The following is a 26,136-nucleotide window of genomic DNA, read 5'->3' on the forward strand; positions in this document are numbered from 1 at the left end:
ACCAAGGGGCTGGCTAAATCACTTGACCTTCCCGTTTCATGTTCTTCATAGAAAATGGCCCTTATTGGACTGAATGTTGACACATTTATGATTAATGGGCCCATGTATTATTTCTTTCACCAAATTACAAGACTCAAGATTGGGACGACACATCGAGATACTTAAATGTAACGAGTATCTCGTTCAAAAGTAAAAGTCTCCTCAGCCCATCAAATATTAAATTATTTAAAAGATGTAATTTTTTTGTGAAGAAAAGATACATATATTTAAATATGTTGACAATGGCCCTTATTGGACACAATATTGGAAACAATTCCGGCCAATGGCTGCCCAGTTTCTGTTTAAACCCAGCTTTTCATTGTTCCAGAAGCCAGGGGCCGGGGTTTTATTATAAATTTTTTCTTTTTCTTTTTGTATATCTGGATAAATAATTTTTTTATTTTGTAATTTTAAATTTTTTGACATTATTACTTACTAATTTGTTGAATATTATAAAGATTTATGTCTCAAAATATATATATTTAAGAAATGGTCAACTATCACGAGATTAGACCACAAGTATAAGAGCCCCCACCCCTACACTACACAGACAAACACATTATTTGACAAGACCACTGTACACCACACGAGAAAGCACCAAAAGCCGTAATTCATGGCTTTTCGTCTTTATTTATCACGCATTCAGCATCCAAAGCCCCAGTTCTACTGCCCACTAACAAATATAACATACACATACTTGTGTGTGTGTGGACAAAAGTCAATAGCTTTGGATTCTGCATTGACTTCAAAAAATGACGATTTTAAAAGAAGAAGAAAGGGAAATCGAATACACGAGGGACTGATAGATTCCTCTTGAGTCATTGGAAGCAATGTCAACAATCAACATATAGCTTTCACTTTCTAGGGTCTCCTTTCACACTTATACCTCAAATCTCCACCTTGTGATTCTAAGCTAAATTTATCCCATCCCCACGTATCATTTTTTTCTACTTCAATGAAGAAAGGGCCTAAACTCTAAAATGAAGTGGAAACCGCATCAAATCAGATTTTATTTTCCTAAGCTCCATCATTTCTTGACATGGAAGGAGTTAATGCGAAACAACAAAAAGTGATCATAGGGTCCCTTTGTTGCTCACTTTTGTCACCAAAAGAAACCCCATCGGCGCCGTGATGACACTAAGGACTTCTCTTTTTCCTCGTGAGGATTAAATTCTCTGTTATTTATTTATTTCTTTTAAATCTGTCTTAACATAACCTTTTCAGCTTTTTCTTTTTCCCACAACATCTCACCCTCTCGTGCCTCATTCTTAAACAAATCTTTTGTCAAAATGCAATCTTTTGCTTTACTCTTTGTCAACCCATGGAATCCTTGGGTATAAAATGAGCTTACTCTGAGCTTCCCACCGAACTTCCTCAACATAAGCCCCAACAGGCCACAGCCCTTGTCATATTTCTCGAAAAAATACTCCAGCCCTTTGCATTCTTTGATCGTGCTACCCCGTTTTCTTGTTTAGTTTCTTTCATGAAATGGAGATTGGGGAGGATCTTGTTCTGAGAAGAACTCAGAAGAGAAAGTTTTCTGAAATCCGGGAGGATACAAGATTTTCACTTCAGGAACTCAATCAAGATCTTCTTGAAAGAGTTCTTTCATGGCTGCCTACATCTACTTTTTTACGCCTAACTTCAGTGTGCAAGAAATGGAAATCAGTGGCGGACTCTGCCACTTTCAAGCTTGCTTGTTCTCAAGTTCCATTTCGCGATCCCTGGTTTTTCATGGTGGATTCTGATCCCCACCTTAGCCAGCATCCAGTAGTCTTCGATTCTGCCGAAAAAAACTGGAAAAAATTGTATCCCTTACCTCTGGTCCAGACGAAAAAGAATCAAGAATCTTGCAGCAATTTCATACCCGTTGCTGCATCTGGTGGATTGATTTGTTTCCACTCCACAAATGGTGATTTTACTGTCAGCAACCCTGTCACCGGCTCAACCCGCATCATCCCAGCTCTGAATTCAATCTCCCAGAAACCAATTCTTGCCAGTTTCGATGACGACGAATTCCGAAAGATTTGAGCTTGTTTTAATCTTGGGCCATATCCCAAATCTCTCGTTCAAGATATACAATTCTTCTACTGATCAATGGGAAGAGGAGATTTCCATCGGCCAAAAGATCAACAACTCCGGTGAATCAGAAAAAGACGGTGATTATTCGCAGTATTTCTTGACCAGTGGTAATGTTGTGTCCGCAGATATGCAGAGGAGCCCATTTAGGCAGTACTCGTCGGCACTTACAGTTGAAAATGGGGACGAAATTTTGTATTTCCTTAGTTCTTCCGGCACGGTGGTGTCCTGCAACCTTACCCACAAATTATTCTTCGAGTACCCGAGGCTACTGCCAGTTTTTTCAGAATACTCAATTGATATTGTTGAGTGTGGGGGGCAGATGTATGTTGTTTTGCTTTCGGAATTCTTCGAAAGTGCGAGTCTTCGGGTGTGGAAATGGGATCAAAATATGCACGCATGGCAGCAGATAGCAGCAATGCCACCAGCAAGTTCGCATAAATTTTATGGCAAGAAAGTGGATATAAATTGCAGTGGAGCTGGCGATGAGATGTTAGTTTGCTTGAATTCTGCAGAAGTATGTAGTTATGTTATGTGCAGTTTGGTCAGAAACGAATGGATTGAATTGCCACTCTGCTACACAGATGATGATAAAACTAGAGAGTTTGTTTGTGCTCTCTCTTTTGAGCCTAGGATAGAAGCTGACATTTGAGAAGAAGAATTGATTACTCGTTGACACAAAGGCCTTTTTCTTCTGTTTTATTTTATTCACTTCTTTGCAGCATTTGTATGATTTAGGAAAAATGTAACCTTTCATTATATATTTTATTTATGATTGGCTACATATGAATTCTTTAGCATATTTAACTAATGACAAGCTTTGAGAAAGATATGAATTAGTTACTAGGGGAGTCCTACCCAATTGGCAGGGTGTCGGCTATATATTTTGCATATATATAACATATGAGGGTATTTATCAAGAACTTATTGCCAAGCACAGAGTAAAAATATAACAAAATTTCCATATTTTCGACCCTGATGCTTAGTTTCAAAAATTGCCCTTTTTAAAGCTCCAAAAAACGACACATGCATAGTCAACAACCATAGCAAGATCCGCAATCTTTCTATTAAGCATCACAGCACAATGAGATCCACATTGTTTACAAGTGATTTGCTGCAAATCTTCCCCAAACTAACAGATCGCTCAATCCAGGCATCCCGTCGCTTTTCTCTCTTTTCTCTGCAGCCATCACGCCGCGCCACCAGTAGCCGGAGGAATAGTACAACAGCTAGCAATCTTCTTCCTCCAGTCTATTAGCCTCTTTCCTGCCATGAATATGAAGATTTCGAGCTCGATCGACTTGTTTTCGAGCTCCCGTGAGCGTGAGCTTTGATATGATTTTATGCAAGGTTTTGGCCTCAATTCTGGGTTGTTCACGGTGGATTAGTTTATATAAATGAAGTATTAAGCTTTTCCCAGTTATCCAGCTTGTTTTCTGACCGTGAACAATATTTCCGGTGAGCCACCTTCGCAAAATCACCGTTGCATTTAAACCTCGATTTTTGAAGTATTAAGCTTAAAATTCTATATTTTGAATGAGTTTATAAGCTGTCGAGAATTTCGATTTTTAACTATTCCGATTTAAATTATTTTAGTAAGTTGAAATGCAATATATTGAAGTATATAACGAATTTATATTGTAGGTTATATCGTTGGACGAGTTTATCAGAAAATCCTTAAAAAATTATTATGATATTATAAGTTATAACTAAGATACGCTCAAGCATGTATTATTATGACGCTTATATTTGGGTGTATGAATATTCACTGAATGTTATGGTGTGATTTGAGTTTGTTGATCACAAGATAAGAACTGATATTCTTCCATGTTTTGCGGACGTTTAGGCTTTGCCATTGGTCTTACGCAGTCCCCTACAAACACTGGAAATTTGTCACTTTAAGAAAGTCGGAAAACATGCAAATACAACTAATATTGTAATTCATTAATACACAAGAAAGACATTTACTCCCTAAGCTAAGAGATGAGAGACCATTGAATTATGAGAATCTCGGCCATGATTATTGACACTAGGGATGATGTCCACCGGAGAAATGAGCTTAACAAAGTCCCGCAGCTCTGTGAAGCTGCTATGTTCACTATATGGTACCTCGTACCTGAAGAGAAAGTAATACAACAATCAATGTTCAAATTTAAGTTACTACTTGAAAACAATCTAATCCATGAGTACAGAAATTCGAGCTAGACCTAATGGAACATAAATTCACTGAACTGATTAGTGGTGTGGCACCACATTGATGTTTGCTAGACATAATTTTACCCGGTAGCGGAAAAATAAACTCTACATAAGTATTCTGTAATTTTGATAACCTAGTTCACCTTATAATGGTGCCCTGCTGCCACCTTTTCCCGGTAGACTTCTTTCCTTTTCCAAATGACCAACCAGTGGGGGAGAAGGCAACTATCAGACTATATCGACCCTGTCAAAAATTGAATGAAATAGCCATTCATGAATGAAATAATAAAAACAAAAGGTTGAAGACAGATAAATATTATGTGATCTATGAGATTGACATACTAAGGAAACATATTTACCATGTATTGGTTAGACATATGCTTCAGCCGTTTGAAACTGGCAATGCTCCACATGGGCACAACATGAATATGGCTCTCTTGTTCATTTAATGTAAGCCATTGCATATCTTCTTTTTGCAGATCCAAACATTCCAAGATGCGTAGTTTCGCAGAAGTGACATAGATTTTCTTGCGAAGAACTCTTGCCACCTCTATAAAAAGCCTTTCTTTTCCTGTCCATGGACAAAATGTAAGAAAAAATGATTATTGCATTATGGAGAAAGAATTCCGGTCCGAGAAAGACTAAAATCAGAATCATAGAAGATATATGGATCAACATGGATCGAGTTGTCGTAAAAAAAATAATGGAATAAGATGCTACCAATGGTATAGCTTCCAATCAAAAACAAAGTTTTGGGGTTGAAAGCTTCGGCTTGAATGGAATCAATGACAAACTGAATTACAGCCTCCTGTTTCGGAAAGTCATACTGCAGGACAGAAAGAAAACACATACTATTGATTCTGCAGCATAAAGGTAAAGCCGTATATGCTAACAACTTAAGAATAAGTTGCTTTTTTAAATTATCTAAAAAAAAAACCCAGAAGATGTGTGAATTGAGCAAACTATCTCCCTAAGGGCTTTACTCACCTGAGGGTCACAATATGTTGTGTCCAGGATGAGAGTGTGGATGGGACAAACTTGTAAAAAAGATAGTCTTGTCATTTCCTCACCAAACCGGAAATCCCCAGTATGTAAAACGGGCTGCATATATTGAGAACGGAAAGATCAATCTTAGAAACACTGACAGCAAAAGAATACATATTTGTTTAACAAGTCTGGTCCACACCTTACCATTGGGCGGTTCAAATAAGATAATAATTGCACCAGGGCAATGGTTTGCATCAAAGCACATCACATCAGTTCCTGCGATATTTATCTTCTGGTTGAGGGGCAAAACTTTAATTTTGTCTGGTGAGATACCAATTTTCTGCATAACCAGCTTTGCTGTAATTGAGGAACAGTATATAATCCCGTGACAGAACGATTTTGTAAGTCCCTGATAATCTGCAGATAGTAACACAACATAAATGTATTAATTAGCATTTTCCTCCCAAATGATTTCAAAAAAGGGGGTCCAATCATCAAACTTTTTCCTCAAAATCATGCGAAGTCTGTTGCAACTGCTTATCGTACAGCTGTATTGTCAATTCAATGTTACATGTTCTTTAAGATTTATTTGTGTTTTTGTTCACCATTTTCTAGTTTCCAGCCCACCACAAACTTCCTAGAAAACCTAGCTTCTTCAGAACACTGAACATAGCCTGCCTATAGGACTAAGGATCTACATCAAATTTGCACACATATTCAGTCTGGAAATTCAATAGATAATGCCCGTTCTGATCTTCATGTAATGGTGGTTTCTTTTAAATTGTCAACTCCAGTATTACAAAAAAATATGAATCAAGTCAACAGAAAAAAAAAATTGCTTTCTTGATAATAACAAGCATGATCATAAAAACAATGTCATTTTCTAGAGTATCCTTCGAGAGCCATAATAAGGACCCATAATAAGGACTTACGATCTAAATGGAAGTGAGTGAGGAACCAGTGGGAACAATCCCTTTTTAGGTACTTAAAGGCATCCTGCAAAATACATGGAATTTAAAGTTATTATCAGCTACTCAAATACAGCGAATTTAATATTCTGAATTGTTGGGATTGTGTACTGAATAATATAAGAGAATGTTTCGCATGGCACATCACTAATTCTGAGTATTTTAAAACAAGAAAACCAATAAAACCATTAATGAGTGTAATAAATCTTGTTGCTGTGACAATGGGCGAGGTCGATCAATAAAATACACAATTACAAGAATATTTAGCAGACAAGAAAATAAAAAGAAGCTTGCAGTACTATAATCAAAGGATAGTGATGTTTCTTCTTGATAATATGAAGTTTACCACTCTAAATGTTGTTCCTGGTACGCAACACCACAATGGAACATCCTTCTGTTTTCCATTCCTGATGCAATCTTTCCGTTGAATACTCCTTCGAGTACGATTTGCCTGGCTTCTATTAACATTGGTTTGTCCATTAGAAGTCATCCTGACACTTTTTCTTTCAGATTGAGGACCAGAAAAGTAATCAGTAATCAACTTGTTTGTTGCGAGTTTAGCCTCATCAGCAACACCTTTAGAGACATCTGTCGTTGGTTCATCTGCTCTCTTTGAATCATGTCTCAACTCTTCAAGAGCGTGGATAATTTTTTTTCTTGGACCAAGTGCCGAAACACCAATGATGCATAGTTCCTGTCAGGAAACAACTAGCGATATTCAGTACATTTTGGTCAACCGATGGACAACGATTTCATGTTGGTTGAAATTTACCATACATCAGGTCCAATAAGTAACAAGCCACACCAATATGTTACATGAACACCCAACTCTGTAAAATAACAAGACTTAACAAGAGACCATTACCTCTATAAAAAAATTCAAGCATGATTGCACATTAAGACACTAGACCAAATTTGATCATTCTCTAACACAGGCAGAAAATGATATTCGACTACAACATTTTTCATAAATCCTGCACTGAAAATTTAAAACCTCGGTGGGCAAAGATTAGCGAATCTTAAGTTTGTAAGCATGATATATTGATGCCATGCTGCCAGTCACAACATAAGTTTTTATCCCTGGAGAGAGGAAAATCTGTTGATGTAAACAAAGTTATCTACATTCAAGCACAGAACAGTTCCACAGCATATTTATCTGTTTTTTTCAGAAAAGACCCATTTCAGTCTTTCTTTGATTCTTTGAAATTTCATGACTAATATGTGGCTTCATAATATTCCTGGGATAGTCCTAGATACAAAACACACCTCTTCTGTCAACAACTGGAACGCATCCCAATCGATCTCCTCCCTTATAAAAATATCTTCATACTTGGCTAGGCCCAAATTTCGCAGCCATTCCACAACTCGAGATACATTAGCATCTTTATCAGTAGATTTAAGGGGAGAAGCATCGAGAACTTGTCCAGGGCATTGATATGTTCTTGTATCATCACCATAAACTGCCACCTGAAAAAAGTGAGGTGTCTTGCGTTATGCTATGAAATCAATAAATATTGATTACATTTAAGGGATACTTTTAAGGGAAAAAGGACACAATGGTTCAAATTTATAACATTAAAAAAAGGTAGCATCTGTAACCACATTTCAGCAAACAATTTCAATAAGAACGAGTCAGCAGATACCTGACTCGGTGTAGATTGTTTGTCCAGAGATTTCTCCTATGTTTTTGGCATAATAACATCTAAAAGCTTCAGCAATTTCAATTTAGTAAAAATTGGACCCAAACTTGAACGTTTGATGCAAATCTCTCATGTGCAATGCTTTTCCCAGGTCATTAACATTGAATAACGGATCAACTTTGTTCGCAATTAATTTTCCTCAAACTTGGTTAGCTTAACTACAAACTTTCTCATCCTAGCACAAATTATTCAAGATTGTGGAAACAGACTTGCAGAGCTTCATCACAAAACTTTCCAAACCACATGCAATGATACGAGAATATATGCAAGCAGCAAGCATGTAACATATGCTCCAATAAAGAATAAAAGCAAAGAGGTACTACATCGTTCGCGCCGCCCATTTTGTCAAGGCATTCATTGGTGTGCGCCTGCCTCATATCATCACTCACAGCAGAAATATCAGCTCCACAGATAGGACAAGATATCAATTCATCGAATTTATCTTCCTCCGAAAACCTTAAACCACTCCCATCACTATCAATCCCCCGCTCGTCAACGTCGTTGCACAGATTCAGTAACACGTCAAGCTGCGTGCTTCCTTCCTCCAAGAACTCTTCACCACGAAAGTTCTGCTCATATTCTTCATGTTCTATCAATAATTTTGACTCCATCGAAGCATCACTCTGTAAATCGACTCCTTTTGCATCCAATAAATCGAGGGTTGGTTCGATGAAATCCAACCCACAACCCCAATCTAGCTCCAACTCGATTGGAAAGCTGTTCTCCTTTCCGGGATGCTGTTTCTTCAGCTTTTTGGATGTTCGGATGGTGGTTGTGTCATGAGATCTGAGTGAGCTGGTTTTCGAAGCAGAGATTGATGACGAAGGGCGATCTTGGAAATCATCATCGCCGATAATTGGGGTTGCCCGCGACGATATCAAGGAAGAAGGATTGGAACTGATCCTGGGCTTTAAGTTGGGATTGGGAGGCGCCATCTGCAAAGATTTGAGAGGAATGTGTTGCTTGTTTTTCAAATTTGAGGAGAGTAGAATGGAGGGAAAATGGGGGCTCTTGGATTCAGTCTGACGTCAAATATAAAGTTGAATTCTATCCCTCACTTATTTTTTTAGTCAAATAAATACAAATAGTTAAAATTAATATGACATATATTTATGTTTCGTAGATATCGATAAATTTTAATTACGTATTTTTTTTAATCATATGTAAGACATGAAAATTAAAATAATAAATATAAATATAAATCATTGAGAAAGTCCAGAATGAAGGCCCAAATCTAAACAAATTGGTTGGTCCAGGCCCAACAAAAATACCATTTGAGTCGAAGACGGGCCCAATGGCTGCAAGATTGAGCTGGAAAGGAGAACGGAGAGGAGAAATTATGGCGGGTTCTGGAATTCTACAGTGGCATCGGTGGCATGGTATAACACTAAAACATTTTCATTTTTTAGATATTCCTGCGGAATACGTGTGGGATTCTCGTGTGACTGTGGGATCTCTTTTGTGTGAATGGTTTCCATAGAGATATTCGTTGATGAAGGCGGGAGTGAACGCGGAAGTCGTGGAAGCATTTGACATCAGCGACATAGATCTATATGAGCACAATTTTGGCCACCGTCCCCACGAGGTTTCACTTTTAATCTATTGTCTCAGTTGCACACTGTTCGTTGTCAATTGAGCTAATCTGTGAGAGCTCTTCTGATTTTTGCTATCTCTGAAGTTTGTATGACTTTATCGAAGAAGTTTTGAGTTGGATGGAGTTTTTGAAACTATTGGAGAGTATCGATTGACGGGGATGTAGTTTCAAAGAAATCCCATTTAGTTCTTATCAGTAGGATTATTATCTGTATTTGCTGGAACAGTAGCTGTGTAAGTATGCATGTCGATTTAAGGCATCCAATTGTGTTGTTAATCTGCCTCTTTTTTACATTAGTTAGGATGATGTCTTATCCTTCACTTGTATTTTTTAACTTTTTTTAATTGTCCCACGTCGGTTAGATAAATAACCTTGGGTTGTATATATGAGCTTGGACAATCCTCCCCTATTGAGCTAGCTTTTGGGGTTGAGTTAGGTCCAAGTTCCAATATTAACATCGGTATCAGAGCCAGGGTTTCTCCGTTATGTGTTGGACTACTTATAATTAGGCCACTCATTCTGCCCATAATTGGGTCATCTGTAAACTCCACGCTCCAGATGTTCATTCCTGGGCGTGAGGTTGGATAAATAACCTGGGAGTTGTATATATGGCTTGGACAATCCTCCCCCTTGAGCTAGCTTTTGGGGTTGAGTTAGGTCCAAGTTCCAATCTTAACAACTTTTCGTTTTTTTTATAAAATAATATATACATGCATCTCTATATATATACGCAACAGGTTATGGGTGTTTTATGATTTCGGTATCAGTGTCTTGTGAAGTGTTTTTATATAACCAGGGATCTCACTAAACCTAAGTACTGAAAAAGAGAAGGCATTGGGGCATCGAGTTTAGCCCTGTTATTTATTGTCGCCTTACTATTTCTTAAAACTTTTGTGCATCTATGCGATTTCGTTGTTTGTTGCAGACTTCTGATACACATGAAAAGATGATTTCTATGCTGAGAGATTTATTTTGAACCGCAAAAATTTACTCTAAGCCCTTTGCAGTTTGGTGTGCCGTATTCTCGGCCTCGATATTTTTGCCTGGCATCTCTCTTTCTGCGCTTTATTTTTCTTGTTCTACATAGCATCGACAGATCTACTAGCGAATACATATCTCTAGGCAGCATATCACATTAATTTATGGTCTGTAGTTACTCCATGCATGATATGGAAATGTCAAAACAGGTCGAAACTTTATTTTGCTATTGTTTTACCATCTATTAGTAGGGTGCCCGCTTGATTCAATTTAACTTTAACATTGTCGCACAATTTAACTTTAACATTTTTTAAATTTTGCAGAATTTGTTGGTATTCCCGAGCTTGTATATAATATTAAACTTTGTAAAAAGGATTGAAAATTCTATATTATGCTCTATTACTGATATTGATTGAGGCTAATTGGTTTGAAATTCACAATTATTTTGGCATTAATAAACGGTAGCAAATTTTGTTGCTTTTTATTCAGATTCTTTTGCTAACATGTTGTGGCAAACCATTTATGTAATCAAACTTCAGGCTAAAAGGAAACCTCTGTCTTTTCATAAAGCACAAGTCAATAGTTACCTTGGGGCACCAGGCCCTGTACTGGGGTCTGATGAAAGCATGGTGACTAGAGAAGGAGTAGAGTTAAATGGATACTGGGATAATTTGCTTGAAAATTGTCGGCCCATAGAAGATTTTCTGGATTTGTATTTCTGATCCGGAGGAATCTAAAGAAGGAACTAGGCCCTTCAACAATCCTTTGAAACAATATTATGTTCCATCAGCCTGATAGAAAGATGGGGGAGTGCTATGGGTATCCTTTTTCTCCTTTGCTTTTTTTATATTTTTCTGTAAGCATATTTGTTCTCTTATAGTTTGCATTCAAACAATTCCTTAAAATGAGATATTGTTTTCCCAGAGTCACGACAATGCTGTTGTTTCACGAAAAGTTATTTTCGATAATGTGAAAGGCACGGGTTCCCTTTTGGCAACTGTCCCGGTAGTGTGCATCAAAACCAATTGATTTCTATGATATTTTCAATTACATATAACCCAATCGCTCCTCATAATAAGAAAAGAATCATAAACCAACTCTAACTTCAGCTTGAGTCTGCAGTATATTGATCACAAGAAACAGAAGAGCCCTTTCCAATCACTTGCCAAAAGCATCCGTTAATTGTTTTCAGTTTTTCCTGAACCCCAGCTTGTGTCACATACAGACTTATTTGTTGGTTATGATGAGAACGCTTTTCAAGGAATGGAACATGATTCTGAAAATATACACTGCAACTATTTTGTCCTACAATTTGTACATGCAAAAAATTCATATTTGTTTATATACCTTCCCTTTATACTATATCTGTGGTCCTGCTGTGAGAAATCCAAATTGAAATACTAAGTTGCTCATTGCTCATGCTCCTCATCAATAAGTTCCATTGAAGATATTGTTGTTTAACTCATATTTCTTTGTTGATTATGTCACTGTCCTTAATTTACATGTCATAATACACATTCCTATTATCTTGTTTTCTGAACACTATGCAGGGTATCGGTAAAGATAAAATGTCTTCATTACAGGATCTTTCTCTAAGATATTTCCCACCAAGGGAGGTACCATACGGTCTTTTGTTGGTGATTTTGATACTGTTATGGTTCTTGGGCTCGTATGATGGAAATTATTGTTTCTATCACTGTTTCCTTAAAGTGTGCGCTTTTTAACACGGCCTCTAGGTTGCCAATTCGCATTCATTTCCGGAGGATTTCAAATTTCCACCACATGTTAGTCTTCATCAATTGTATGTTTATATTTTGTGTTTGTAATTTATCTAACATGGGAAAACGGCACTTAAAATAGGCGTTAGAGTGTCAAATAGCGAAGCTCAATTGATTTCAGTTCTCAACTTCTCACGATAATCTTCTTTTTGTTCCTGCTGTTATGCTTTGCTGGGTAACAGTTTGAGCGTTGGAGTGATGGCGCAGCTGCTACGCTATTTTTCGCTGACGACACATTATAATGCTATTACTACAATCCATATTGCTGCAGATATGTCAAACAATAACCAAAACACGAGATGGGAGATGAAACTGATATTCGAGAGACCTTGTTTCATCTTTGCAATTTTTGTGTAAAGAGTAATATGCCCTCTTTTATTGTATGTAATTTTACTTGTATCGAATCACTTGTCAAATGGTTTGGTTTGACACTGAATTTATATTAGAGATTGTTTTCATCTCAAAATATGCAGTTCAAATGTTGGTAGGCATGTTAAGGTGGTTTGGTCTATCTATATCAGGATTTAATTTTATTAAAATATTCCAAATATGTAATAGTTTTGTCATTTTCGAAGTGATTTATTGGCATAATAAACATCATCCGATTAAAGAAGAATCGTCGGTTCAAATTGACGTCAAAACAAATTTCTTTCTTCCCAATGTATCTACAAATATTTATTCATGCAAAAGTTTTATTATATTAGATTAAAATATATTTCAGGGATATACAACGTATAAAATATATTAATTGTATCAATAATGGCCGTGATATGAGAATTCGAGTCGCCTGGTTCGTGTCCCTCTTTGCAATTTATATTTGGATTCGGTTACACATAAAATTATGAGTAGTTATCTTGTGAGACGATTTCATGAATCTTTTATCTGTGAGACGGATCAATTTTACCGATATTCACAATAAAAAATAATATTCTTAGCATAAAAAGTAATATTTGTTCGTGGATGATCCAAATAAGAGATATGTCTCACAAAATACGACCCGTGGGGTCCGTCTGAAACAAGTTTTTGCGTAAAATTATATCACCAAATGCAGAATAACGTCAATAACCAATATTAAATGTGTACTAAAAAAATGCTTTTTCCTCCATTCAAAGTTCAATTACATGCAAATTAATCAAAACTAATTGCTCACATACACGCATTGTATGTGCAACATAATAAATAAATATTATGTATGTCATATTTATATTTTAAAATTATTTTGATGTAAATGATGTTTAATTTTAAAATACAAAGATCCTAATACTTTATATTTTTGTCACAAATTGTTTCTCGTTATAGAATCAAAAATAAATATTTAGTTATGTAATTAACGAAACACATTGCACTAAAAGTATTTTAAATAAGTTTAAAATTATATCATGATCAGGCTGCTTAGTTATTTGTTTAACATAGTTAATATAGTAAAGATTACTTTGAAATATTGACCGTTTCGATGGTAATAATTTTGGAGTTGAATACTTTATTATATAATTTTTATTCTAATATTTTACTTATTATTTTTAAGTTTGGGAGTAAAAAATGTTATTTTTTGGGAGGACGTGATTTCCAACAGGCGCGTGACCAATAATATTCTTTCCTGCTCCAACACAAATTAGGTGGTTTGGTAAAAATTAAGGCCCTGCATTTGCAAATTAAATAAACCCTAAAAACGATCAAGATAAGAATCAACGTCTGTTTTAAAGAGAAAGCATGGATCAAAACCTTCAAATCTTTCAGTTCTGATACAAAACTCCATCCAATTTTGAAGAAAAGGCAAGTGTTTTTTTTTTCCTTCAGTTTTTGGGTTTTATTTCGGCTCATCGAATTTTAAAATTAATGGATGTTCAGCGGTTTAAATATGGGGCTTTTGAAAAATTGTGTTTTATTTGGATTTAGAATTTAATTCCTTTATTATTTGGTTGAAATTTTAGTTATTAAATATATTTTTTAATGATCATGAATATGAACTGGTTAACAGGTTTGTCTGTAATCTCTTATACATACGGGAAATCGTGAAATCAGCTTAAACTATTTTATCCTGGAAATTTCGTGTGGGGAATCTAGTCATACCTGTTTTTTTTTTTTTTTTTGAGAAATAAATAGGATTATGTGGTGAATTAACATTTCTTGAATTGATTTCGAGGTTTTAAGTCAACAGAGATCATTTGTGATACGAACTGGTCCAAATCAATTATTAGTTTGTATTGTTGTTCCAGAGGCTAATACTTGGTGATAAATTAGCAATCAGGAATATGTTTCGGCTATGCGATATCAAGTGATTATGGATAAAAACCGTGAGTATTCCAGAAAAAAACAAAGGGATCACTAAAGTCTCTTTAAATAACTTCTATGGTTGTTCCACATAAGAAACCAATAGATTTATTCATTAATTTTCAGTCGTGTTTGCTGTATTAGCTTCTGTTCTTGCAAGATTGAGCCTATAGCATGGTTGATATGAAGGAAGTGCTGGGCTTTCAGCAGCCTTATTTATATTAGTATTTAGTTTCATCTCCATATTATTTTGTGCAGTAACTCACTTTTCTTCGTCACCACAGGTTTATCATATTGATGGTACAAGATCATTTATAATGAGATTCAGAAAGGGGGATAAAGTAGAGGTAATGAACAAAGAAGAAGGAGAAATATCATGGAATACCGCAGAGATACTATCTGGTAATGGCATTACTTATCGGGTGCAGTATGACTTTTATTGTGGTCTGCCCAGAGAACAATTGGTGGCGACAGTATCTTGTAAGCTTGTTAGGCCATGCCCTCCTCTTGTACAAGGGGTGGAACACTATGTTACTGGTGATGTTGTGGAGGTTTTTTATGAATCTTCATGGAAGATTTCTTCTCTCTTGAAGATTTTGCGTGGCAAAAAAGGAAATATGAGCAATGAAATTCGTTTCCAGGATGCTTCCTTCCAAAATCAGTACTTGGTAAGATTGCTTGGGTGCTCAAAGGAACTAATTATTGCCCAATCGACATCAGGACGAGACAAACCTGGCATGATGAGAGATGGTTTTTGATGGAAAAGGTTCCATTTTTTCTTCTCTTTTTTTCCTGCAGACAATGCAAACGTTTTTTTTCTTTTTTTCTTTCTATTTCAACTTTTATGCCGAAATATTATCTTGGTTTCAGTAGATTGGATTTATGGATGTATTGATTTATCTGGTTGATCTCGTTTTCTGCAAGTTTTATGCTTCATTGTAAGTTTTATTAGTTATTGAGTGCTTATCTTTATAGGACTTCTGGTTTTTTGTATTGAGTAATTGTTATTGCTAATGATACCATGTACAGTAGTGCAGATCCATATATTAATCTTCCTTGTGAAGTTTCCTTTTTCTATGTAAATATGTCGAAGATGTCCCTGTTCGCATTCACTGATCTCCTAGTTTCTCCTGTTTACAGTGTTGCAGAGGAGGCGAGGACGTTATAGATGGAATGAACTTTGAGGTGCCAGAAGGTGATGGAAAGATTAAAAATCAACCACAAAAAGATTGTTTGAAGACTCCAGATGAGATTTCCTTTTTGAAATTGCCCAATATCTCTTTAAGGCCCCGAAAGAGGAAGCTCTTGTATCAGTCCTCTACTATTGCTGCACTTGATGGAGGTATCAGAAAACTAAGAGAAATTCAGAAAGATGGCAAGGAGATGAGGCTGGTTGCTGCCCCAGTGCTTGAAAAGGTAGATGCTTTTACTTCCCCGAGAGAACTTTTGGGCGGAAAAAACATGCATGCTTCCTTTAACATCACATCAAATGGACATAATCAAAAGGAGAGGAGAAAACAAAAAGATGTTCTTGACTTTTCTGGGGTCAGAAATTCTGAATTAAATGGTTCTGACAGTGATGCCTGTTCTGTGGGTAGCTGTAGCGTTACTGATCGATGTCCAAACAACTGTCATGGTCATTTAAAGCCCCCGTGTTGGCAAGATACAGACACCCTCAGCAGTGATTCAGAGTCAGTTTGTTCAGGCATCGAGAGGAAAAGATGTTCCCTTCCTCCAAATGAAGAAATTGAAGTCAATATTCGTAAGTTAGAGTTGCATGCTTATCGCTGCACTCTGGAAGTTTTGTATGCTTCTGGTCCCTTGAGTTGGGAACAGGAAACATTGTTGACAAATCTTCGTATTACGCTCCACATTTCAAATGATGAACATTTGAAGGAGCTGAAGCATCTAATATCTGCGAAAACTGCTGTTTTTGTTTAGTAACAAGAGAATAAATGTTGATTCCTCCTCTTTTTGTAGAAGGATTTAGAGCCAGTCTTTTCTGTGTTAACAATGTAAAAGGCAACTTGAATATTATGCTCTCTATCTTTTGTCATTTTTATTATATCCACGTCTCTCTGGATAGTTACCTTTTTTTTAAATAAGAGATATGTCTCACATTTGTGTTCATGTAATCAATGCACACTTTTCCTTCAAAGAAGTAATTAAATTCATATTTGTTTTTCATATGGTGCACGGTTTTTCATTTGTTGAAAGTCTAGAATATGCTAGCGCCTAGCGACAGCTTCAACATCTTTCCACTATAAGACACTTGGGGAAAGCATTATATATTTTATCTTACAGGTTGTAGAAATCCATACAAGTGTTGAGTGAATGATGATGCAATAATCCTTTAAAGGGCCCCTTTCAATATGAGATGTCTGTAGTAATCTTCTGTTTCTCTGCGTTTCTTTGATATATTATAAATTCCAACATGTACATGATAGGTAAAGCTTGCTGTTAATTTCTAAAAGTGCTGAATTTTGTTGATGAATTGTTGAAGGACAATATCATCTGCAGGCTGTCTACTGATTTGCGAATGCATATAAACGCTAAATGCTGAAGGAATGCTTTGTTTTAGTTCTGTTTCCACATTTGGAGGATTGGAGTGTTGAAAGTAAATATTTGTTTTGGGCTTGTTGTTCGATGCAATATTTTAAGTTTGGTTTCCTTCGTGCACATTTGGCTGCACAAATTTTAGTTTGAATATACGTTGATCAATCTTCAACTCCCCTGCATTTTCCAGGGCTATGGTTTGATGCATCTATAATTTGTTTCCAAAGGTTTAAAGATGATGCCAGGTTTTGCCACTACTCTCCGGCATTAACTTTTGGACACTTCGGCCTTCTACCTTCAAACAGATGCAAACAACCTTTGGCCATTCCCTGAATTTACAGTTTCGCGTCTGTTTATTTTACTTAAGCATCAACTGGATATACTACATACATTTCTTCTGCTGGACAAGGAAGTACCTCTAAATGGTAAGAGAAGAGCATCAGCCAAAACAAGGTTCTTATCTTGCTGAATTTGTGTTATTTTATCTTGTGTCGGGAATATGGTAAAAGTGATTGCGTCATTTATAAGTTTTTCACATAATAGTATGCAATTACTTAATTCTACTGCACATTCACTAACTTTAATCTGCATCAGTTGGCACTGTAGATTGTTTTTGTGTGGATGGAAGTCGTTAATTGAAGGAGCTATTGAAGTCTTCATGCTTGATACCCCCGGGAGGTCCGGGTCGTGGGTTCTGAATGATCCCGGGTCATGGACCAGGTTATGAAAAGCTTTGGGCTAATCCGATACCAGCCGAGCAAATGACTGCCCGAGACATCGTCTCCCGGGTTACCAGAAGCCCGGACTTTCCGACGAGTTCCCGGGTAATGGCTCTTTACCCGGGTTACCTCGATACTAATACCGCACTCGAATGCACACGTATGTGATACCTTATCTTGGTAATCATTACTGTCAAAACCATATGGATTTGGCAGGACAAGAGGGATAATTTGACGTGTCAGAGAAGTTGAAATCAGACAGCAGGGTATGAGCAACCATCTTGCTATAATTAGTATGTGGGCACTGAAAACAAGGTCAATTGACTTTCTTCTTATAAACATCAGGTTTGTTTTCATGCATTCATGCACATATATATTGCTCACATCATTTACACTCGAGATTTTGATAGACCATTGGCATATCATTCTCTTGCAATGCTGCAACTGGTGTGCTCATGAACATGTAATTTCTGATAATTGTGTTATCTGCTTTGTGATGCTATCGCATATCCTAGATATTATTTGACAATTTGACGAGATCCGGTCTGTTTCATGCATTTTTACAAGTTTTTTCCTGGTTTGCTTGCTCCCATTACGTACACAATCCGCTGTGATCATTGAAGTACATTTTTATATTGACAGTGAATACATTGCAAGTATCTCAAAAGAAAAGTTGTTTAGACGATGTTGTGTCTCCTGTTGCAGAACATCATGTGAGGAGATAGAGTTTCGGAGCAAGAGGCCGAGAGAAAGGATGAAGCACATCAACTGATCATAAAACTCAAAAATGATTTCAGGTGAGTTTGGTTATTAAATGGGTGTGTGCACGAGTATGGTTTCATTACGCGATATAATTTATTACCATTTATAACAGCGAGTATTATTTAGGTCATTAATGGACGGAGAAGCTGACATATTAAATATGAAGACAGCATTATTTTATTTACGTACTTTTATGTGGTTGACATTTACTTTGGCTCCACCATTCAGATAATTGAACAATCCTGCATTTTCTTGCACACACAGCGGGGACCATCACTATAAAGATGGATACATTTAAGATAACTCCCAACTAAAGTCAAATTTTCCAATTTACTGAACTCAAAATACAGTATAACATTTGATAATTCAATCCCACTCCCGATATATAGACTGTCAAGTCTTCCAACTTGGTATTTAAATAACATTTCTAAATAGTAATAAAAAATTGGGCACATTCTTACATAATCCAAACATTCTTAGCATACATTATCCCAAGATCTCAAGTAGCTTTATTTAAACAAGTCGTCTGGGGTTTCGAATGCTAAGCAACTTTGTATCATCAACAACAGGTCCACATAGTGAAGCAAAGTCATCACTCCTCGTATGGTAATAAGTGCTCAGAAACATGACACGTGTACGATTTGAAACCGCCACGAACCGCAGCACGGCTCGTTTGTATCCACCTGTCCCTTCTGACTCATAAGGAACTTTGAGGGTGTCCCTACCAGCAAAAGCCTCGACGATCATCGACCCCTCGCACGAGTTGCTGGCATCACCGACTGCAAAAGTAAGGTCGTAAGTCTTCCCTGCGATGGTTCGGGCCACCTGGGCAATGGCGCTTTCTCGGCCCCCAACGAGCTCAATGGCCCGCTGGCCGTGTGGGACAGAAAAATGGGCAGCGTCGATGTATTTTACAGCTTTCAGGGATTCAACCATCCAGGCTGGAAGGGCAGAGTTATCATCCTCAATGTTTGGTGGGATTAGGACACCCGTAGTAGCGTTGGGAAACATATATGCACCTTCTTCGAAGTCGGCATTTTTCAGTAGGTTAACTGCACAGTAGAATAAATATCAGCGAGTCTTGTCGAATAGCAGTCAGCAACACAATTATTGTTCCAAATCATCTCGATTTGCGTGTATCTTTACCGCATACATGTGACCTGACTTCCATCTTATAAACCAATTTTTTGGATTTATGCTCAACAATTTTCATCTCCTTGAGAACGATAAAATGGGGAGCATGACTTGTGAATTTGCTATGGCCGGTGTCAATAATTTCTCATGGATCCACGTCTTACACTGCATTGAAGTTCAAGTCCCTACCAACTTCTCATTAGGTGCAAATTATGAGTAAGTAAATTTGGTATCACTCTCACCTGATAGGCTAATCTATTCATCCTTCCTCTATCTATAAAAGTTAAGCATGCCTGTATCTCTTCACCTTTAAAGATGTAAATTAGTAGTCGGCTAAAAATATTCTGTCCTCGCTGATAAGAACTAAATGCAGTAAATTCATAACCAACTGTCAGCATTAATATCACCTTTGGAGGCATGATCAGAAATACATAAAAACTAAATTATGAAAATCGGAACCTCTGCAAATAAATTAATCGCAGATGAATGATTGAAGGGCAAATTTCATTTCTTGTTCCCAAAAAGAGGTGGTGTATAAGTAGGACCAAAAAATTCATCGCCGTTTTAATGGAACCTGATGATGTGCACATGCAAGTAACTTAATGACTGAAGAAAACATTACAGAACGGCCGATGCTTTCTAAAACAAAAGCACACATATATAATGATGAACTTACATTTAGTACCACTTTTTGAGTTGAGCTTTGGTAGTAATGTCATTCAACTACTGAGTACATTCTGTGAATAGAGTAGCAGAGGCAGAGTTTGGTAATAAACAATATAATGCTGAACTTACATTTTGTGGCTTTCGGAGGATTTAAAACTCGAATACCAATCGAATCAATCAGCGGTCCGCATGCCGGATCTTCTTCTTCTCCTGGATTGTGAAGCAGAATCTCAGCCACATCGAAAATCGCTCGGAACGCCCACGCATACAAATCCCAGCCGCTACTACTGTACAATGTTTGAATCGGCATCACCCCGAAGTCCGGTTTCACGGACACAGTTAAGCTCCTCGGCCTGAGCACATGTTCGAGCAGCACTAAACGTTATTGCATACAAACTTCCTACGGTAACATTTACTCGCTGCTTAATGGACGCTTCGTTTCCAAGCCTAACCGCAGCAAACCCCTCAGGTACCACTAGTAACATGTCACCTTGCTTTTGCCCGGCTTTGATGTACTCAACAAATCCTGAGGTCTCCCAATGTGGTATAGCATTGGATTTAAGTACAACGGTTCCATTAAGGTCCGAGGACTTTGGAGCCTCCTCGAAGTTGCCGTTGTCTAGCGGCCCTGCAATTTTACGTACAAATACAATACATGGCTTTAGTCTTTGGCATTTTAGATTACCATCAAGAGGGGAAAAGGGAAGGGCTACTATCTACTCTTACCGCCAGCTCAAGTGGTTTACGGCGATATTTCCAAGTTCATGCTTTGACGTGTCTTAAAACAAAGATTCATCATAATTTAAATAATATCGAATTTGCAAATGTAAATTTCATTTCTTTGTGATTTATACTGTAAACTAACTTCTTGGCCCGCGACCGACTTGTACTGAAATCCCCTGTAAAGGAGAAGTGATCACACCCCACTTTTTTAATGAATGGTTGTTAAATATTTGCCGTTTTAATTTAAAAAAAAAAAGGTTGGGCACAAATGGAATGCCGCTCTCTTCGATAATAAAGGAATAATTTTTCTTGATATATGAATCTACAAATACTCATTGGTCTCATTCTCTGTTAGTATATTAAAATAACGAATCTATTTCCCCGAGGAAGCCAACGAATCCTCAAATCGATCAATCGCATCACCATCTTCAATGCAATATATGTCGGCATTATATAATGTTTGTTTTTACTTTAAAAAAGGGTTAATTGAAATAATTTTATATTCTTAAAAGAGAGGTGACAGGTTGGCATTCGTTCGTAGCCACCATAGTGATTTACATCATTGGGCTTCGGTGATTACGTTCGTCTCATAAATAATAATTCCAACTCGAAATACGTTAATGCAACCAAATCAATGGCTCCCTCCAACCATTCAAGTGTGGAAAGGAGCAAACTTCATTAATGAAATTCAAAGTTTGCAAAATCTTGAAATCGATTTTCTGCCTGATTTAAACCTTGGCCCATTTCAGCAATAAGCACCACAGGTACCCACCAAAAACATTCTGAACATTAATAACCAAAACAGTAACAATATGTATCAAGAAAATGCATCGAAAACCAAGTTCTTGGAGACCAAAAAAACACAGAAATCTCAAAACAGAAGCTTGTTAATGCTACGTAAATCAAAAGAATGATGGTTAGTTTGTTTACCATCTTTGAAGGCCAAAGCAAAGCGGCAAGTGGCGACACACAGTAGCACCGACAACACAGTGAAACCCCTCATTCTTGGCTCACAGCTGTACGCTCTGCGGCACAGAGAGTCAGTAGCTGAATTATGAGTTATGCGATGGTTGGAAATGGGATTCGAAATAGGCCTTTTTATGCATGTTAGAGTTCAAAAGTGGGCTTTGCTTTTGGGTTTAATTACGTTGGTGCCTGAACTCCATATTCAATACGAGGGGCGTTTGTGTAACTTGACTGAGAATCTCTTGCACGATGAGTTCAGTATCCTCACATGGGCTCACATTTAATGACCACTTTGCCGTCTTATCGGCTCTATTATCGACTGTTACGATATAGGTCGTGGGTGGAAAGGAATTTGGATATTTGATTGGGTGCAATAATTTTAAGTTTCCGGCTTAAATTTGTTTGGAAAACAAATTAATTTTTAACTTGCCTGAGTTATACCAGATGAGAGTGAGGTTGGCTGCATATGAGATTCTTCACAAATAATCCTCATAGAATTTAACGAGTTGGTAAGGGGTTCTAACGAATCCATCTTCAGTTCCAATTAAATTTTAGAGTTTATGTGAGAGATCACGAGTTCGTTGAAGATAAACATACTAAATTATCTTTTCTTTTTTTTTTTTTGGTCTCATATTTAAAAATAGATTAAATTACTATTTTCGCTTGAGCAATTGGATCTATGGTATGTGAAAGATGGATTGGAGGGTGTAAAAGCTGATTCCAGCTTTCAATTCCCTTCCCCAGGATGGTGCACCACCTATTCTTCTGACATATATACATTGCATCATTAATACATCTCTAAACAGACAAGTATATATTATACTAACAAGTATATTGTGAGATGTGTCAACATTGCTCATATTTACAGTAATAAGTAATATTTTTTGCACGAAAAATATTACTTTTCACGAACGACTCAAATAGAAGATCTGACTCACAAAATTGATTCGTGAAACCGTCTCACAGGAGTTTTTATGATACTACACAAAAAAATATCATATTATGTGGACCCCACATTAAATATACAAGAAATGTGAGTAGGTCTATTGTGAGACGGTCTCACGAATTTTATCTGTGAGACGGGTCAACCCTTCCGATATTCACAATAAAAATTAATATTCTTAGCATAAAAAGTAATATTTTTTCATGGATGACCCAAATAAAATATCACTCTCACAAAATACGACCCGTGAGTCCGTCTCATGCAAATTTTTGCCAAAAAATGTATGATATATATCGTCACACAAGATACATTTAATTTGGGTGTATTATAATATAATTAAATTTCATCTATATATGCTTCGATTTTATGCGTAAATTTAAACCAATTTTATAATTACTAAATCTGTAGAACTAATAAAATGATATCATAAAATTGTGTGTGACATAACGCCAAGATGTTCAATCAGTGCTCGCATGTGACAATCTCCTCCAGTTATAGAAGGGCCGAAGTCAATATCGTAAAAATCCACAAAATTAAATTAAAATCAAGTAATACGAAAAAATTATTATTTTAGACTCATTCATGAGTATAGAGGGAAATAATTGAAAAAAAAATAAGAAAAAGGGCAAAATTAACCTTTTCTGAATTCTATGGAGATCACCTCAATTGTTTTTAGAATAGAGAGAAACATGGCACGAGATTTTGGGGGCCCAGTAAAAGAAATGGGCCCACCATAGGGAGCAGATAGGTCAAGTACTATAAAATCTATCGGATCTAATCCGAAACCGCGAGAAATGGGTTGTTTTTGGGCCTAGATTTACGTGGGCCTACAAGTTAATGAACATGCCCCCCCCGTAAAGAATTTCAGCCTCATCTCTCGTTTCTCAATTTTTTAGAATAATGGAATACTTATATTATTACATATTCACGTTGAATTTTGATAAGAAAATATAAGAGGTGATTAAAAACTGACTATTTAAAATAATAGTCAGAGGTTTTACCTAATACTAATCGAACCGTAACGATTACGACTTCTCACGTCATAAAAAAAACTGTAAAATTATACATTTTCTAAAATATTTAGATAATTATTATTATCAATATATGGGCATTACTATGATTTAAAAATAAAACTAGAGTTTGGCTTTATAGTAAAGTAGTGGGTTTCAATTATTTTGCATGTGGGTACATCAACGTATTCAAATTGAGAAACAAATAGGACTAAAATGAAAGCAGCATTTTTGTCATTTTCATTGAATGAGATTCGGTGGCAGAGAAATTCAATGGACTCACTGTTAACAAATAGCAGTAAGAAACATTTGTGCTGACACAATCCTGTGACATTTTTAATTTTCTAAAGATGACTGGTTGTGAATAAAATCATAAAATTAACAAAGATTCCTTCGACCTTTCAATGTGAAGCCAAAATCTCCATGAAGATAAACCCTCTTTCATAAAGTTTAAACCCTTTCATGAAAATTTAATGAGTTAAAGATCCCGGCCTGAAAAAACTGATATAAAAACCAAAGAGTGGTTCTCTTGTGATACGGTCTCACACAAGTTTTTGCCAAAACCAAATCACGAATATAAGAGGATGGAGAATTGTAAATGTTGATAGTGACATAATTCATGAAATCTTTAGGTACATATTTGGAGTAATAATAATATGAATGGGTGAGATATGCTGATGATATCTTAAAAGTGACCCAACCCAACACATCGATCCTGCATGTGAAACAATAGCATTATGTGTTGTGTCACACATCAGATTAAATTACTCAATCATGTTATAAATTTAAATGATGGGTCATCGTTCATTAACTTCTCACGTGGGTGGTTTTAAATGCTTTTGCCCCCTCTGTCAGTCCAATCATATCCTTCGTTTTTGAGTATTTCATTTGCAACTTTCTTTGTTCAAATTTGAACTACATTTGAAAATTTCAACAAGGATCGTATGAACCTAGATGATTATGTTTCGGCATGATTTAATTTGTTCATGCTACCATGCGGGTACGTACGTAGTAGTCCAAACATTAATAATCCAAGGGTCAGAAATTATAGAGGTAACAATTTCCATTGTAGTAAATCGAAGAACCAATAAAATTTTTGATTGTTAGTCTTCTCACAAATCTTTGATATCTCTCGCAACTCATCGTAATTCTTGAATGTCTATCACTATAATTGTAACGATGATGGTTCGTATGATTATATGGTAATTGAAAATAGAGTAGATCTTTTGTGAGACGGTCTCATGAATCTTTGTCTGTGAGACGGTCGACCATACCAATATTCACAATAAAAAGTAATATTTTTAGCATAAAAAATAATATTTTAGTATGGATGACCCAAATAAGAGATATGTCTCACAAAATATGACATGTGAGACTGTCTCACATGAGTTTTTGCCTTGAAAGAAATACATTTTATTCTTTAATTATATTTTCTTTATTTGATAATGGAATTTTTGTTTCCCGATATTGTAGGATTCTATTCAAAAAATAAACTTTAGGGCAAAGGAATCTTATAAATTAAATAATCGAAAAATATATTGGGATTTGATTGATTAAGCATAGATTTTAAGATACCGTAGGAGATCAAGCAACATCGGTAATTTAATAAAGAGCTCATATCCAAGACATATTAAAGTGTTATCGTAAGGTGTTGAAGACATTAATGCACAACGCCTAATCACTTTATTTATTAGAGTGATGTTTATCAAAGAGGAATTTGTCTTCAGTAAACTTTGCATCCGTAGTTTTGGTTATTTTGTTTCATAAGTGTTTTGGATGCACTTTGCTCCCTCACTTTATTAAGGGATTTAGCTTTTTTTTTTTTATTCAATAGCATTGGTTTTGAACTGAGACAACGCACAAGTGTGTACGTTTGTGCATGATTAATTTTGTCTTATTTTATTCATCAAAGTTTAATTACTTGATAAATTATATTATTTTGTTGCATGTTATGTTAAGTTGTCACAATACTGCACACAACATTTATATCTGATTCACAAAATCTTTATCTATTTGATAATTTTATGTCAAACAAATCTTTCGATAATGATATAGCTAGGGCTATTA

At 36.2% G+C, this 26,136-nt stretch overlaps 4 protein-coding genes, 1 long non-coding RNA gene and 1 pseudogene across 11 annotated transcripts; 3 read left to right on the top strand and 3 right to left on the bottom strand.

Moving 5' to 3' along the window:
• Nucleotides 1–920: 920 nt before the first annotated feature.
• On the top strand, nt 921–2,900 carry LOC142551053 (F-box only protein 13-like). The gene is given in 2 exon segments (XM_075660096.1): nt 921–2,006; nt 2,008–2,900. Coding segments are annotated over 2 exon segments (1,242 nt in total). The 5' UTR covers nt 921–1,527; the 3' UTR covers nt 2,771–2,900.
• Nucleotides 2,901–3,913: 1,013 nt separating this feature from the next.
• Nucleotides 3,914–8,995, bottom strand: LOC142552315 (uncharacterized). Its single transcript, XM_075662050.1, has 10 exons — nt 8,293–8,995; nt 7,536–7,736; nt 6,616–6,963; nt 6,234–6,297; nt 5,501–5,718; nt 5,302–5,415; nt 5,035–5,140; nt 4,674–4,885; nt 4,458–4,558; nt 3,914–4,234 (listed from the first exon to the last, which is right to left on the bottom strand). The coding sequence occupies exons 1-10, from the start codon at nt 8,902–8,904 to the stop codon at nt 4,090–4,092; spliced, it is 2,121 nt and encodes a 706-aa protein (XP_075518165.1). The 5' UTR covers nt 8,905–8,995; the 3' UTR covers nt 3,914–4,089.
• A 368-nt stretch (nt 8,996–9,363) lies between these two features.
• LOC142552317 (tRNA (cytosine(38)-C(5))-methyltransferase 2-like) lies at nt 9,364–12,829 on the top strand (annotated as a pseudogene).
• LOC142552318 (uncharacterized) lies at nt 9,745–12,507 on the bottom strand. The gene is made up of 4 exons (XR_012821730.1): nt 12,085–12,507; nt 11,139–11,286; nt 10,244–10,606; nt 9,745–9,897 (listed from the first exon to the last, which is right to left on the bottom strand). It is a non-coding gene; the product is annotated as an uncharacterized LOC142552318 (long non-coding RNA).
• A 2,246-nt stretch (nt 12,830–15,075) lies between the features above and the next one.
• On the top strand, nt 15,076–19,335 carry LOC142552320 (uncharacterized). 7 transcript variants are annotated; one of them, XM_075662055.1, is made up of 6 exons: nt 15,076–15,356; nt 15,731–16,352; nt 17,337–17,599; nt 17,741–18,180; nt 18,508–18,662; nt 19,197–19,335. In XM_075662055.1, exons 1-3 carry the CDS (start codon nt 15,348–15,350, stop codon nt 17,477–17,479), a joined length of 774 nt encoding a protein of 257 aa, XP_075518170.1. In that variant the 5' UTR covers nt 15,076–15,347; the 3' UTR covers nt 17,480–17,599; nt 17,741–18,180; nt 18,508–18,662; nt 19,197–19,335. The 7 variants fall into 7 exon arrangements, with proteins under 7 accessions (XP_075518170.1, XP_075518173.1, XP_075518174.1 ...); XM_075662058.1 differs by having other exon boundaries at nt 17,094–18,180; XM_075662059.1 differs by having other exon boundaries at nt 17,111–18,180.
• Nucleotides 18,939–22,289, bottom strand: LOC142552319 (BIIDXI-like protein At5g11420). The gene is given in 4 exon segments (XM_075662051.1): nt 18,939–19,679; nt 20,557–20,764; nt 20,766–21,055; nt 22,081–22,289. Coding segments are annotated over 4 exon segments (1,110 nt in total). The 5' UTR covers nt 22,154–22,289; the 3' UTR covers nt 18,939–19,140.
• Nucleotides 22,290–26,136: the final 3,847 nt, after the last annotated feature.

Source organism: Primulina tabacum, chromosome 7 (genome assembly GCF_025594145.1).
Source record: "Primulina tabacum isolate GXHZ01 chromosome 7, ASM2559414v2, whole genome shotgun sequence".
Lineage (NCBI taxonomy): Eukaryota > Viridiplantae > Streptophyta > Magnoliopsida > Lamiales > Gesneriaceae > Primulina > Primulina tabacum.

What these genes read in the sequence shown, in the direction of transcription:
- LOC142552315 (XM_075662050.1), bottom strand. Translation starts at nt 8,904, where the DNA reads ATGGCGCCTCCCAATCCCAACTTAAAGCCCAGGATCAGTTCCAATCCT. An exon ending in CACTCACTTCCATTTAGATC is followed by an intron (nt 5,719 to 6,233) that starts GTAAGTCCTTAT and finishes TACTATCTGCAG; the next exon opens with ATTATCAGGGACTTACAAAA. An exon ending in GATTGGAAGCTATACCATTG is followed by an intron (nt 4,886 to 5,034) that starts GTAGCATCTTAT and finishes GTCCATGGACAG; the next exon opens with GAAAAGAAAGGCTTTTTATA.